The 16,623-nt window shown below is 41.0% G+C and overlaps 1 protein-coding gene across 1 annotated transcript in view; it reads left to right on the forward strand.

Moving 5' to 3' along the window:
• The window catches only part of LOC309568495 (galactoside alpha-(1,2)-fucosyltransferase 2-like), a 65,671-nt gene extending 53,667 nt beyond the window's left edge, over window positions 1-12,004 (forward strand). The window contains exon 2 of the mRNA XM_082274173.1: window positions 10,771-12,004. Coding sequence (XP_082130299.1) covers window positions 10,771-11,837 — 1,067 coding nt within the window. The 3' untranslated portion in view covers window positions 11,838-12,004. The remainder of the gene's footprint in view (window positions 1-10,770) is intronic.
• The last annotated feature ends 4,619 nt before the right edge of the window (window positions 12,005-16,623 follow it).

Consider the following 16,623-nt stretch of genomic DNA (forward strand, 5'->3'; position numbering starts at 1 on the left):
TGCTCCATTGCATCAACCAATCACCGTCCTCCAGACCAATCCAAGATGGTTGCCTCTACACTGGAGACACTCTATAGATGAGCATTGCAAAATGGTCTCACTAAAGATGACTGCTGCACTTCTGCATTAATGAATGTTCAGTTGAACCCTGTCCACACTGCAGAAGGATATTACAGCAGCAACAAAGAAAGACGTTTCACAGCAGTTATCAGCTACAATCCAGGTTATATTTGTATTAACTAGTTCTGTAAATCTCTCCTACAGAACCAGACTGTAAACTACACCTATCCGTTATCCCTCTAATAAAACATGTATGCAGGGTCATGAAAGTCTTCTTCCGAGGTGCCACATACATGTGCACTGGCGTTTGTGTGGTCAATATGTGCCATAACATGCTTCCAGCATGAAAACCAAGCAGTTGGTCTCCTGGTCTCCTTCTAACAATCAGGGAGTACAGACTACCGATCACATGGTCATTGTGATTGCCTGATTTTTTATCACATGGATCAATCAATAAAACCCGCCCCTTCACTGAAAAGAGAAAAACATACTGTGGTGGATCAGGAAGGATTTTTTTTTCCTCAGCTGAAGCAAGTTAACCACTTAAGCCCCGGAGGCTTTGGCTGCTCAAATACCAGGGCCCTTTTTTCAATTTGGCACTGCGTGACTTTAACTGACAATTGCGCGGTCATGCAATGCTGTACCCAAACAAAATTTATGTCCTTTTTTTTTTATGTCCTTTTTTTTTCTTTTGATGGTATTTGATAACCTCTGTGCTTTTTATTTTTTGCGATTTTAAAAAAAAAAATGTGAAAATCTTGAGAAAAAATAACATTTTCAACTTTGTCTTTTAAAAAATATCCAATATACTCCATTTACAGTATGTCATATATTTTGGCCAAAATGTATTTAGCTACATGTCTTTGTCAAAAAAAATCTCAATGAGTGTATTTTTATTGATTTGCGCAAAAGTTATAGCGTCTACAAACTATGGTGTAAATACTGGAATTTACGCAGCTTTAATTTCTGACTGCCTATCTCATTTCATGAAGTGCTAAAATGGCAGGGCAGTACAAAACCCCCCCAAATTACCACTTTTTGGAAAGTAGACATCCTAAGGAATGTCCTGAGAGGCATGTTGAGCTCATTGAATATTTAATTTTATGTCACAGGTGTTTGAAAAAAAAAAACATTTTTCTTACACAAAGTTGTCATTGAAATTATATATTGCTCACACATGCCATGGGTATATGTGTAATTACACCCCAAAATATATTCTGCTGCTTCTCCTGAGTACAGGGATACCACATATGTGAGACTTTTTGGGAGCCTAGCTGTGTACGGGACCCCGAAAACCAATCCCCACCATCAGAATTTCAAAGGGCGTACATTTTTCATTGCATTTTCTCACTACCTATAACGGTTTAGGAGGCCCTGAATTGTCAAGATACCACAAAACCCCCCAAAATTACCCCATTTTGGAATGTAGACACCCCAAGCTGTTTGCTGAGAGGCATGGTGAGTCCACGGAATATTTTATATTTTGCCACAAGTTTTGGGAAAATTACAGTATGGGGATACCCCTTGAGTATGGGGATACCCCATGTGTGAGACTTTTTGGGAGTCTAGCTGTGTACGGGCCCCCGAAAATCAATTACCATCTTCAGGTTTTCTAATGGTGTAAATTTTTGATTTTACTCCTCACTACCCATCACAGTTTCGGAGGCCCTGAAATTTTAAGATAGCACAAACCCCCCCCCCCAAATGACCCCATTTTGGAAAGTAGACACCCCAAGCTATTTTCTGAGAGGCATGGTGAGTCCATGGAATATTTCATATTTTGCCACAAGTTCCGGAAAATATATTTTTTTTTTGGTTTTTTTTACACAAAGTTGTCACTAAATTATATTTGCTCACACATGCCATGGGTATATGTGAAATGACACCCCACAATACATTCTGCTGCTTCTCCTGAGTACAGGGATACCCCATGTGTGAGACTTTTTTGCAGTATAGCCCGAGTACAGGACCCCGAAAACCAATCACCACTTTTAGTCTTTCCAAGGGAGTAAATTTTTGATTTCACTGACTACTATCACAGTTTCAGAGGCCATGAAATGCCAAGACAGCATAAACCCCCCCCCCCCCCAAATGACCCCTTTTCAGAAAGTAGACACCCTAAGCTATTTGCAGAGAGGCATGTTGAGTGTTTTGCATATCTCACTTTTTATCACAAAGTTTTGGAAATTGAAAAAAAGAGGAAATAAAATGCATTTTCCTGTTTTTTCTTAATTTTCCCAAAAAATGAGAGCTGTAAAATACTCATCATGCCTCTCAGCAAATAGCTTGGAGTGTCTACTTTGCAAAAAAGGGTCATTTGGGGGGGGGGGGGGGGGTTGTGCCATCTTGGCATTTCATGGCCTTCAAATGTGTGATAGGTAGTAAGGAGTGAAATCAACAATTTACGCCCTTAGAAAGCCTGAAGGTGGGGGTTGGATTCGGGGTCCTGTACGTGGCTAGACTGCCAAAAAGTCTCACACATGGGGTATCGATGTACTCAGGAGAAGCAGCAGAATGTATTTTGGGGTGTCATTCCACATATACCCATGGCATGTGTGAGCATTATATCATTTAGTGACAACTTTGTGTAAAAAAACAAAAACAAAAAAAATAATAATAATTTTCCCGAAACTTGTGGCAAAATATAAACTATTCCTTTGACTCACCATGCCTCTCAGCTAATAGCTTGGAGTGTCTACTTTGCAAAATGGGGTCATTTAGGGGGGTTTTGTGCTATCTTGAAATTTCAGGGCCTCTGAAACTGTGACGGGTAGTGCGGAGGTAAAATACACAATTTACGCCATTAGAAAACCTGAAGGTGGAGATTGGTCTTGGGGTCCCGTACACAGCTAGGCTCCCAAAAAGTCTCACACATGTGGTATCCCTGTACTCAGGAGAAGCAGTAAAATGTATTTTGGGGTGTCATTTCACATATACCCATGGCATGTTTGAGCAATATATCATTTAGTGACAACTTTGTGTAAAAACAAAACAAAAAAAAAAACAAATTGTCACCTTCCCGAATTTTAGGGCAAAATATAAAATACTCCATGGACTCAATTTGCCTCTCAGCAAATAGCTTTGGGTGTCTTCTTTTCAAAAAGGGGTAATTTGGGGGGTGTTTGAACTGTGTTATGCTCAATCTTAGCCACACATCCCCCACTCTTCTAACCACTTGAAAACCAAGCCTTTTCTTTGACTTTTTGTTTACATGAAAAAATATTTATTTTTTTTACTAGAAAATTACTTTAAACCCCCAAACATTATATATTTCTTTAAAGCAGAGGCCCTACAGAACAAAATGGTGGATGTTGCAAATGTTTTTATCACACGGTATTTGCGCACAGATTTTCCAAACGCTATTTCTGCGAAAAAAAAATAATTTGTTTTAAAATTTAATGCACAAATAAACTATACAATTCCAAATTGTTTGGTAAAATTTAAAAGATGATCTTATGCCAAGTACATAGATACCAAACATGATATGCTTTACAAATTGCGCATGCCTGTGTAGCGGCAACAAACTACGTACATTTTTAAAAGCCTTTAAAAGTCTTTACAGGTTACCACTTTAGACTTACAGAGGAGGTCTACTACAAGAATTACTGCACTCGACCTAGCGTTCACAGGGATACCTCACATGCATGCTGCAATTGCTGTTTACATATGACGCTAGACTAACGCTTGCGTGCGCCTTTGCGCGCAAGCACGGGGGGACAGGGGGGGCTTGATTTTTTATTTTTATTTTGCTTTTTTATGTTATTTTGACACCTTTCCTTTCATTTTTTTTTTTTTTAATCATGTTTATTGTTATCACAGTGAATTTAAATATCCCCTATGATAGCAATCTGTAGTGACAGGTACTCTTTTTAAAAAAATTGGGGTCTTTTAGACTCTAGAGCTCTCCTATGACCTTAACGCATCTGACCACACCAAAATTGGTGTGATAAGATGCTTTCCCAATTTTTCCAATGGCGCTGTTCATTTCTGGCAAAACAGAAGTCATGAAATGCTCGTAGCTTCCTGTATCTTAGGCCATAGAGATGATTGGAGCCATTCTCATCTCCAATCAGCTCTATGGTTAGATAATTGAACCACCGGCTGCACTCTCGGGTTAACCGGTGGGACAGGAGAGCCCGAGAACAACCACAGAAGGCGGCGGAAGGCGGCGGAAGGCGGCGGGAGGGGGGGTCCCCCTCACACTGCACGTAAAAGCAGTCTAGCGGCCAATTATCCGCTAGGATTGCTTTTACATGTAAGCCGACCGCTGGCTGTAAAAAACGATACCAAGGTGATGCCTAAATCTGCAGGCATCATCCTGGTATAACCACTCAAAGTCCAGCGACGTACCAGTACATTGCTGGTCCTTGTTTGGCATATAGTGTAGGTTTTTTTTTTCATGCAGCCTGTGGGCTGAACAAAAAAAGGAGAACCTAACAGAAATCACCACAGGAATATTGTGTAGTATTACACACCATTAACCACCCAACAACCAAACCTACTGATTTAATGGTGGGTATACATGACACTATTCCACGTATACCTAAAGGTATTTTAACTGCAGTGGTGAAATCAACCTACCACAGCTGCTGCCATCAGAGGTATCCATATATGCTGAGCGCAAACGCTGTTTGTATCAGAATATATAAAATTAGTGTGGCAGCCGACGGGTACCTGCAAGAGAAACAGGTTAACAAAAGAATGAAAAACAAAGTACAGTACAAGTACAGTAGGAAGAGTAGAAGAACATAAAAATAACTTACACGACAACTGTTTTTGGCTTTTTTATTTTATATTTTTTTGTATATTTTTTTTAACACTTTTTTTTTTTGAACTGCAATTTTCCAGCTTGGGTCTCTCAAAATGTCAATAGCCATCCAACATCTTTCGAGACCCTGTGTTTGTGTGCCCTACACTATGTTGTGCTGTACCCTACACTAATACTCTACTAGTGTGTGGTAGCACTCGAAACATTCCCCGATGCAGAGACCAGATTAGTCAGGACAGGTGGGACAATAATAGCGTGTGTCACGCCCAAATCCTTGCCTGCTACAGACACGACATCTTCTTTGGGGGCGTCTTTGGGTAGGGGTACTCGGGAGGACATGAGAAAAATGCCTCTCATGCAGCCGGCTCACTGCATCTGGAAGGGAAAGTTGGAAAGGAACACCTCCTGGGTACAGGTAGGCATTGATGATCACTTCCTGGAATTCTAGGAAGGATCCGGTTCGTCCTGACGCCCTGTATAGGACAAAGGCATTCAGCATAGCCAATTGGAATAAATAAACAGACACTTTTTTTGTACCAGCATCTGGCTTTACGGGCAACTAAATACAGCACCAAAAGCTGGTCATTAAAGTCCACCCCTCCCATATTAAGGGTAATATTCGTGGACACAGAGGGGTTTCTCCATAACGCCAGTTGCCGTAGTAATTTGGACCGTCGTGTCTGCGTGAAGGGAGGACAGAACTAAAACATTCCGTGTATCCCTCCACTTCACTGCAAGCAATTTGTCCATTTTCAAGCAGGCTCTCTCCCCCCGACTAAGATGGGAATTGTAGTCTGGGCAGTTGGGGGGCTCCACAGTGCTATCTCTTCCCTCGTAGACCCGGAAACTAACTGTATAGCCTGTGGCCCTGTCAATGAGCTTATACAGCTTGACCCTGTATCTGGCACGCTTGCTGAGGAGATACTGTTTCATAGCAAGGCGGCCAGTAAACTTATTCAGGGACTCGTCAACGCAGACAACTTGTTCGGGGGTAAACAAGGCTGCAAACCACTGATTGAAGTGGTCTACAAGGGGCCGAATTTTGTGGAGCCGATCATATTCAGGGTCTCCCCGTGGACGACAGATTTCATTGTCGTTGAAATGCATAAATCGCAGAATTTGCTCGTATCTTGCCCTGGACATGGAGGCAGAGTACACGCGCATATGGTGAATTGGACAAGTGGACCAATATAGCCGCAATTCACACTTTTTGGTTATGCCCATGTTGAGGGAAAGGCCCAGAAAGATTTTAAAATCGGGAACCGTTAAAGGTTTCCAGCCGGATGGTCTGGCAAGTGGCGAATTTGGGTTGGCAGCGATCAATTGACGTGCATATAAATTTGACTGATCCACAATAGATCTGAAAAGATCTTCCGTGAAGAACAGCTCATAAAAATCCAGGGGGAAGTACTGGCGCTGTAGTATCAGTGGGTTGCCAATTGGGATATGCCAGCACATCAGGGAGGGCACCATCGGCCTGTTATCGAATATGCGGTGGCTGCGGGCCACTACTCGTGCTAGCCACCGTCAACTGCCCTTATAGGACTCGCCACGTCACCAAGTGTTACTACAGTGTTGGTTGTACTAGGTCCAGGGTGTACTAGGCTGCTGGCGCTTGCCAGGCCACCAGAAGGATGAGCGGCACTAGTACCAACACTCTGCTCCATACGAGCAACCTGCGATTCCTGCATCTCAGCAACTCCAGAATGGTGTCGGGTATGCCTAATTCTAACAGGGCCCCATCCATCGTCTGAGCTATCTGTCAGGGAGCCGCTGCTATCATCAGGTTCGTATACTGACCCTGATTCTGCCAGTGAGGCTTCCCCATCGCTCTCATCTGACATGGTCAGTATACTGTAAGCCTCTGCACTACCGTACCACCGTTTGGTCATTTTAGTAACTAAATTTACCGGTACAGTAGTGTGACTCACAGGTAAAAAAAGCACCTGGTTGTCAAGGACTATTTCAACCGCTACCAAAAAGAACTGCTAATGCTAGCAGGGATCAGGCCTGACTCTGCTAACAAAGCGGTTTTGTGTGTTGTGTTTTTTTGTAAGTGACAGTAATCTATTGATTACTACACTTGCCTGGGTGGGGTGGGGTGGGCGGAGGGGTTAAACGCAGTGCTGGCAGGAATCAGTGCTGATCATGCAAACACTGCGTTTTGGGAACCCTAAACTATGGGGACGCTAGTATAGTTCTGATCAGATCAGATATTGATCTGTTCAAACACTATACTAGTAATGGAAGTGTGTGTGTGTATGTGGTTATGTGGTAATCAAGGTGGTTATTTCTAACTATGCGCCGGGGATCTGCGCTAAACCTACTTGGGACAGAAAATAATTTGCAAGTGCTAACTCAAGTCACAATCACACTAATACAAAAATACAGTAAACCACTATATTACGTGTGTATAGTGTGCAATGTGACAGGGGGGGAGGGGTTAACCGGGGGTGATCAGGGGGGGGGGGTCAGGGGGTTAAATCTTTATTGGGGGGGGGGGTGGCGGGGACCCTAAACCTAAAAGGGATGGCTGCAAGAGCTAAACCTGGTCAAAAGTCACACTGATACAGGTATATAGGAAACTGCTATATACTGTATGCAGTGTGTGTTGTGACAGGGGGTGTAGGGGTTAACTGGGGGTGATCAGTGGGTTAAATCTTTATGGGGGGTGGCAGGGACCCTAAACCTCCTTGGGACAGAAACTAACTCGCTAGTGCTAGCTCAGGTCACAATCACACTAATGCAAAATACAGTAAAACACTATATTATGTGTGTATTAGTGTGCAATGTGACAGGGGGGAAGGGGTTAACTGGGGGGTGATCAGGGGGGATCAGGGGGCTAAATATTTATTGTGGGGGGTGGCGGGTATCATAAGTATAAAAAGAAGGGCTGCAAGTGCTAAACCTGGTCACAAGTCACACTTATACGGGTATATAGGAAAATACTATATGCTGTATACAGTGTGTGTTGTGACATGGGGTATAGGGATTAACTGGGGGGGGGGGCGATCGGGGGTGAAATGTGCCTATCTTGGTGCAGTACTCACAGTTTAGATCTGCTCTCTCCTCTCGATGAATCCAAAAAGGATCATGGGAGGGGAGAGCAGGTCTTTTCTGTGCCTGTGTTTACATTACACAGGCACAGATCAGAATCTGATTGGGCCGGACCGAGCAATAGGTTCAGGCCAAAAATCATTGACCTGGACCTGATGACTGATTCTGAACCCAATCAGGTCATCAGTGGGGACAGGGGCCCGCGGCAGCGTGCCCCAGAGCGGCGGGAACGAGCGACGTAGCGATACGTCGCTTTGCCTGCACGGGGCTGACCGCCACAGTATATGTACTGCCGGCGGTCGGCAAGTGGTTAAATCATGCTTTATTGGGGCTTTTTTTGCCTTTCTTTGGAATAAGATTGTGTATATGTAAGTTTTCTATTTTTTTTTTATTTTTTTTTTTGTGTTTTAGGTGGAATATCCTTTAAGCAACCCAACAGCAGTTTATCCCAGTTTTAACATTTTTGTCATGTGGGCTTTTTTTTTTACTCTTGCCCACACCTCAGTTGACTTGTTTATGGATGTCACATTTGTCCCTGTGTATCTTTACCCTGTGTCTCATAACGAACTATGGGCATCCGCAGAACTTTTTTTTTTGGGGGGGGGGCATCATTTTAAGCTCACCTATGCTCTGCCACTTTTCATGTCATGAAGGGGAGGGGCTTAGTCATTATACCTTTATTGAGCATTTATTTTTAAAGAGTAAACAGCAGCACTTATTCTTAAAGCATTTGTTAACCTAAAAAAAAAGTTGATCCTGTTCCCTTAAAGCATGTTATACAGCACAGTGCTTTGCTATGTCATTTTGACCCTTCTATCACCTAACATACCTGGCTGATCCTGCCTGCTATGTCCTTCCTCTGTAAACTGACCACCATATACCATGGCTGCTGAGCCCTGACACTGTGGTCACTTTACGTACCTCCGTCCTCCTCTGTCCTCTCTCCCCCCTCTCTCCCTCCCTGTCTGCTCCCGTGTCAGTGCCCAGCCCCCTCCCCTCCTGCTGCTGTAGTTTCATTTAACGTTTCTTATCCTGTCTACAATCTGTTTAATAATCCTGTGTGCCCCAGTGTCTTTATAAAAATAAGCCATTCTTTACCAGTTTTCAGAGCACCACTCACCGCTCACGTCACCTGCCACCTCTCTCCTCCTCTCCCCCCTCCCCTCCTCCTCCCCTCCCAACTGACATCAGTGAGGAATCCTCGGCCCCGCCCTCTGCAGGCAGCTGTCAGATGGGGAAAGGAGAGAGCCAGTGGGTCATGTGAGCGGCGCTCAGGCCTCTGAAAAATGATAAAAACCGGCTTATTTTTTTAAAACACCTTCACAGACATACAGGCACACAGAATTATTAAACAGGGTAGACAGGAAGGTATAAAGTGGCTTAACAACCACTGGAAAGGGGAAGTTGAGATTCCAGGGGGGGAGGGGGCAAATGCCCCCCCCCCCGCCCCTAACTGCGGACGCCCATGTAACGACCTAGAAAAAAAACGTATTTTCTTGTACTTAAAATCAATTTCTTGTAGTCCATTAAAGGACATAAGTCCTACCTCCCTGTGTTTTTGATCTACACCTAGTTCAGCTTTTCTACAAAACTGAAGCATGCTGTAAGTGGAATAGGTTATATCTGGCTGGTCACTTTTTCTCTTGGTTGCCAGTGTACAAATCTTTCTGTAGACAGTAGTATATTCGAGTTATCCCTGAATATCTAAATTACATGTCCCTTAACAAATTCCAAGAAACATATTTTACAGTACAAAGCCCTGCTTTTCTCATCCTCCTGTTAGTATTAAAAGCACATTCATGTTTAATATACAAGGACTTTTTAGTATTTTATCAATCTTGTTTTCTTCCCATTGACAACTCTTTTAGGGTAAAACACTTGCCAACTTCATTACAAAGCAGCAGGGGCATTGTCAACCTTGACACAGCATACCTGTAGTCTCTGTACACTGCCACTGTTATAATAGGTAGCACAGCCAGAGATGTATAGTAACTAAGTAGAACTACTTCACTACTGTACTTAAGTACCGAAAGGCGGTATCTGTACTTTCCTAGAGTAGAATTTTTTTCTCCTACTTCCACTTTTACTTCACTACATTTTTTCGATGATTTCAATACTTCTACTCTGATATTTTTTTTTGTGCTGCATAGTTACTCGTTACAATTATAAAAATTACCACTGCCAGAACAGTAGATGGCAGGTTTCATGAAGCTCAAAACATGTGTATTATCAGCGCATACGAAAATAAATGCTACTGTATGTATAAATAAAAGCTGCATTTGAAATAATAAAAAACAATATGATGTTCAAACTTTTGACTTCTTTCTTTAATAACTACATAACACAGTACTTGTACTTTTACTTTCAGTACTTGAGTAGCAATTTTTATTTCAAAACTACTGGTACTTTTACTTTCAGTACTTGAGTAGCAAAATGTTTAAAAAAACTACTTGCAATACTTAAGTACAAAAAATGTTGAATACTTTAGTACTTCTACTCAAGTCACTTTTTGATCGAGCACTTCCACTTCTACTCAAGTCACTTTTTGATCGAGCACTTCTACTTTTACTCAAGTATGGGTTTAGAGTACTTTATACAACTCTGGACACAGCAATGATGTTACAGGCTTTCCAGTTCCCCCAAAGCCTTGTCGAGTACTGTGCCCACATGACCATTATTTAAACTCCTGAAAAGCTTTTTAGTCTTATAATTTACACCTCACTCTTGCTAGATAGGTATAGGGTACTCTCCTTGTTAATTTCATTTACGTGTACTTTAAATTGTGTTAGCTGTCATACATGTCTGCAGACTTTGTTTTCACATGTATAATTAGTTCTGTTTTATTGTATTTTGTTAATGTGTACTTTTTCTTAATTTATCTTTAGCTAAGTCCCCTGGCAAAATGAACAAATTTCTCTTCTGGATCATAGGAGGTACTGTGATTTTCCTTGTCATTATGAAGTTTTCCTGCATTTTTACAAGCAACATGAACATCAATGTGTTTATGGACGTTATGAAAAAAAGAAAACCACTTTCCACAAGAGAAGAACTGCCCACTAACAGGACAATAGTTGTGGAGAAACCAAAACCATTGACTGGTATGTGGACTGTCAATGCAATTGGTCGCCTAGGTAATTTAATGGGAGAGTATGCTACACTTTACTCTCTTGCTAAGATGAACGGCCGACAAGCCTACATCTTGCCAGGGATGCACAATCAGTTATCAAGGTTGTTTAAAATAAGTCTGCCAGTGCTTCACCAGGATGTAGCTAAGCACATAAAATGGAGACGTTATGGACTTCATGACTGGATGTCTGATGAATACCGACATATTGAAGGAGAATATGTTCATCTTGGTGGCTACCCATGTTCTTTTACATTTTATCATCACATAAAAGATGAAATTCTCAGAGAATTTACATTCCATGACTTCATTAAAGAAGAGTCTTATGCCTATCTGAACAATTTGAAAGGAGACAAAAAAAATGTCACTTTTGTTGGTATACATGTCCGTCGAGGAGACTATGTGCATGTTATGCCTAACACGTGGAAAGGGGTGATTGCTGACAAAGGATATTTGCAAAAAGCCATGGACTATTTCAGAAACAAGTATGAAAACCCACTGTTTATTGTAACCAGTAACGGGATGGACTGGTGTAAGGAGAACATTAATAATTCACTGGGAGATGTTCACTTTGCTGGAGATGGTCAAGAGGGATCCCCAGGACGGGACTTTGCCCTTCTGTCACATTGTAACCACACCATCATGACTATAGGGACCTTTGGTATTTGGGTGGGCTATCTGGTAGGTGGTGAAACCATTTATTTAACAAACTACACTCTGCCCGACTCTCCTTTCCTTAAACTTTTTAAGTATGAAGCTGCTTTCCTTCCAGAATGGATTGGGATTCCTGCAGACCTCTCTCCGCTTTTGAATAAGAAAGACCCTTAACATCAATTTAGGAATTGCAGTTTTAAACAATACCAAGAGGATTTGGGAACTGCATCTCTTTTGGAAAAGCAGTTGTGTTTTATACAATACAAAAACAGAATTCAAATTGTATTAGTTATTGAAATACCATCTGGGAAGCCAATACAAGCATTTTAATTCAGTTTTAGGTGCCAGATATATGAACATCAGAGCATAGAAGGAGGTTTGATTGTATTGAGGTAAGTATAAATAATATATGTACCTACATCCCAGTGGAATTAGACAATATCAAAAAGGACTGATTAGTCCAAAAGGCAATGAAAAGAGAAAGAATTCAAGAGAAGATAAAAAGGAAAGAAACTGGAAAAGAGAGGGGAAGGGAGAAAGATAAGTGGGAAGAAAAAGGAAAACCAGGAGAAAGAGAGAGGGCTATGGGGATTTTAATGGTACCGTACAAAATATGTAGAGATGGAATTAAAACATTAAATCAGTTTTTATTGAACAGATTTTTAAAAAACAATAAACTTGACAATCAATAGTAGAAAATACCATACATTTTAAAACAGATCTCTCTGTATCAATGGGCCTGGAGAGCCAAAAAGCTGTGCAGAGGCCTTGCCCAACATGTTTTGCGGTTCAGAACATCAGAGCATTATAAAAGTCAGAGATATCACTCAGAGGAACCAATAACTTGTTTTTCTCCCAATATAGTTTGGAGAATGAAAGTAAACACTTGACTCTTTGCTTAAAACATTGAATTCTGTTCTTTTCATTTTTTCATTATCAAATACCAGATCATACATTATGAATGTTCTCCCATCCTAATGTATTTTTTTGGCAAATATGCCTTTAATCCACATATATATATATATATATATATATATATATATATACTTTGTATATATATAGTATTTTTGTTCTTTTTTACAATCAATTATTTTATATATATTTATATTTTAATGTAATATGCTTTTTTTTTTTTTTTTTTTTTTAAGGATGCCATTAATGTGAAAGACAATTAGTAGTAAGTTTCAGGCAAAATTGTCTAAAAATGTGTGTGAGAGGGAGCTTTATGGATCTACAATGTTTACAATTAAATACTAATTCTGAACAAAACTTATATTCAAGTTGATAAATTGGTTCTGTTCGGTTCACTTGCTCAGTGGATTATAATTGTGGGGGCGACAAAGACGGGGCACAGTTACTTTTGGCATCCACATGAAGAAACTCAAAACAGAATACATAAAAAATCCAACCGGTAGAATTTTAAGGAACTCTGTGTGGTCCAACAGTAAATGAAAATGTCTGCTTCTTGTAAGAGAAGAGGTAGTATATTCACCTCAACATTAGCTTTCCTCTCCTACCTCCCCTCTGCTCCAGTCCTACAATCTCTATCACACTTTTCCAGGAGTGTGAAATACCTGCTTCCCCATGCGTCTTGGTTCCATCTTTCAACCCTTAACATCACTGTTAAGTCCTTTAGTGGTATAGGGGTCAGAGGAAGTAACCACAGCGGGTGGCAAAGAACATAGGCATCTGAAAATACGGGAAGTGTCCAATGCGAAAAACACTGGCAGTGGCTGGAGCAGTGAAATGAAGGCAAAGTAAGTCACTGAGGTTGCTGGACAAGTGAGTATACATTCCCCTTTGTAGCAGGGAGCTGCCATTTTGATATCTTTAGAGACCTGATAGAGTCTCTTCAACATCATTTGTAAAGGCAGATAGTATAGAGCACTTTGAAACAACTGAGCAGAGATTTTACTGCTGGGTCTTAAGAAATAAAAGAAACCAGAGGATCAAAATGTAAAAGATCAGTTTTTGAAAGATCTGATATTTCTGCAGGGCCTCTATGGCTGGGTATGCAGGTTCTTGCAGGTTTTATGGTGCAGTCAGGTTTTATAAAGTTGCATCTTTTTATTGCAGTATGATGAAGATAAATTGATCAAGTGTTGGGAGTAATTATCAATGTAGCACTGTCCCCGCAGGGCCTGCTAAATAATAACTTGACGGCAGGCTCCCCTGATTACCAGCACACAGTTATCTTGAGATATAGTTTGTGGATCCCTTCCTTGCTCCTGATGGCTCGTCACACAAATAAACAGTCTAGGGGTTTTGTTTTTTTTGATGTTTTTTTGGAACTGGGATAGGAGAAGGGAATAGTGAGATACTCCAGTTTGAACTATTCACATTAGTTGAGGACTTCTATCTTTAAGCCTTCTAGGTTGATTGGAAACAGCCAGGCTGCTTAAAGTGGAGTTCCGTCCTATTTTGCAACTTTAGTGATTCCTGGAGTGCTCGCAATGCTGATCAACAATTGGGCATTTTCAATTTTTTTCGGAGGTCCCTTACCTTATTTTCAGGGCATTTTTGATTGTACTTCCTCCTTCTCCCCCCTCTGTGGCCACGGGCAATGACATCACTCCCGCCTTTGCATTGCATCCTGGGAGCTGTTTGTCATTACTCCCAGGAGGCTGGAATCAGGAAGAACTCCAGAACACTCCCTGGAATGAGGAAGAAGGACACCTAGGAGGGTGCTACACTCACCCCCCGCCAAACTAAACCATGTCCTCACTGGCTCCAGGCAGCCGCCCCTACAAAAATACCTGTACAAAAATTTACACGGAGTATCCTACAAACTTGGAAAAGGGGAAAAAGGGAAATAACATATGTACAGGGCCATGGGGCATACCATATATGTGGCCAGTTAATACAATAAGTTACATGGAAAAATATATTTCTCTGCTGTACAAATATTTACACATGTATGCACATAGGAATATATGAAGTTCATTTATACATAGAAACATAGAAACATAGAATGTGTCGGCAGATAAGAACCATTTGGCCCATCTAGTCTGCCCAATATATCTGAATCCTATGAATAGTCCCTGGCCCTATCTTATATGAAGGATAGCCTTATGCCTATCCCATGCATGCTTAAACTCCTTCACTGTATTTGCAGCTACCACTTCTGCAGGAAGGTTATTCCATGCATCCACTACTCTCTCAGTAAAGTAATACTTCCTCATATTACTTTTAAACCTTTGCCCCTCTAATTTAAAACTGTATCCTCTTGTGGTAGTTTTTCTTCTTTTAAATATGCTCTCCTCCTTTACCGAGTTGATTCCCTTTATGTATTTAAAAGTTTCTATCATATCCCCTCTGTCTCTTCTTTCTTCCAAGCTATACATGTTAAGGTCCTTTATCCTTTCCTGGTAAGTTTTTTCCTGCAATCCATGTACTAGTTTAGTAGCTCTTCTCTGAACTCTCTCTAGAGTATCTATATCCTTCTGGAGATATGGCCTCCAGTACTGCGCACAATACTCCAAGTGAGGTCTCACCAGTGTTCTGTACAGCGGCATAAGCACTTCTCTCTTTCTACTGCTTATACCTCTCCCTATACATCCAAGCATTCTGCTGGCATTTCGTGCTGCTCTATTACATTGTCTTACCACCTTTAAGTCTTCTGAAATAATTACTCCTAAATCCCTTTCCTCAGATACTGAGGTCAGGACTGTGTCAAATATTCTATATTCTGCCCTTGGGTTTTTACGCCCCAGGTGCATTATCTTGCACTTATCCACATTAAATTTCAGTTGCCAGAGTTCTGACCATTCTTCTAGTTTTCCTAAATCCTTTTCCATTTGGCGTTTCCCTCCAGGAACATCAACCCTGTTACATATCTTTGTGTCATCAGCAAAAAGACAAACCTTACCATCGAGGCCTTTTGCAATATCACTTATGAAGATATTAAACAAAATTGGTCCCAGTACAGATCCCTGAGGTACCCCACTGGTAACATGACCTTGTTCTGAATGTTCTCCATTGACTACAACCCTCTGTTGTCTGTCACTCAGCCACTGCCTAATCCACTCAACAATATGGGAGTCCATGCTCAATGACTGCAGTTTATTGATAAGTCTTCTATGTGGGACAGTGTCAAAAGCCTTACTAAAATCTAGATATGCAATGTCTACTGCACCTCCACCGTCTATTATTTTAGTCACCCAGTCAAAAAAATCTATAAGATTTGTTTGACATGATCTCCCTGAAGTAAACCCATGTTGTTTTTCATCTTGCAATCCATGGGATTTAAGATGTTCCACAATCCTATCCTTTAATAGGGTTTCCATTAATTTGCCTACTATTGATGTCAGACTCACTGGTCTATAGTTGCTCGATTCCTCCCTACTACCTTTCTTGTGAATGGGCACGACATTTGCCAATTTCCAATCTTCCGGGACGACTCCTGTTACTAATGATTGGTTAAATAGATCTGTTAATGGTTTTGCCAGCTCACCACTAAGCTCTTTTAATAATCTTGGGTGTATCCCATCAGGACCCTGTGACTTATTTGTCTTCACTTTAGACAGCAATCTTAGAACGTCTTCCTCTGTAAAGACACATGCATCAAATGATTCATTAGTCATCCTTTCAAGTGGAGGTCCTTCTCCTTCTTTTTCTTCTGTAAAAACTGAACAGAAGTATTAATTAAGGCAGTCGGCTAGCCCTTTATTCTCTTCTACATACCTTCCGTCCTTTGTTTTTAATTTAGTTATTCCTTGTTTTAATTTCCTTTTTTCATTTATATATCTGAAGAATGTCTTATCCCCCTTTTTCATAGACTGAGCTAGTTTTTCTTCTGCCTGCGCTTTAGAAGTTCTTATAACTTGCTTGGCCTCTTTCTGCCTAATCTTGTAGATTTCCTTATCTTCATTGCTCTGGGTTTTTTTATAATTACAAAATGCTAGCTTTTTATTTTTAATGATTTGGGCCACTTCTGCTGAGTACCACAGTGGTCTCTTCC

This window comes from Pelophylax lessonae (genome assembly GCF_965119305.1).
Source record: "Pelophylax lessonae genome assembly, chromosome: 12".
Classification (NCBI taxonomy): Eukaryota; Metazoa; Chordata; class Amphibia; order Anura; family Ranidae; genus Pelophylax; species Pelophylax lessonae.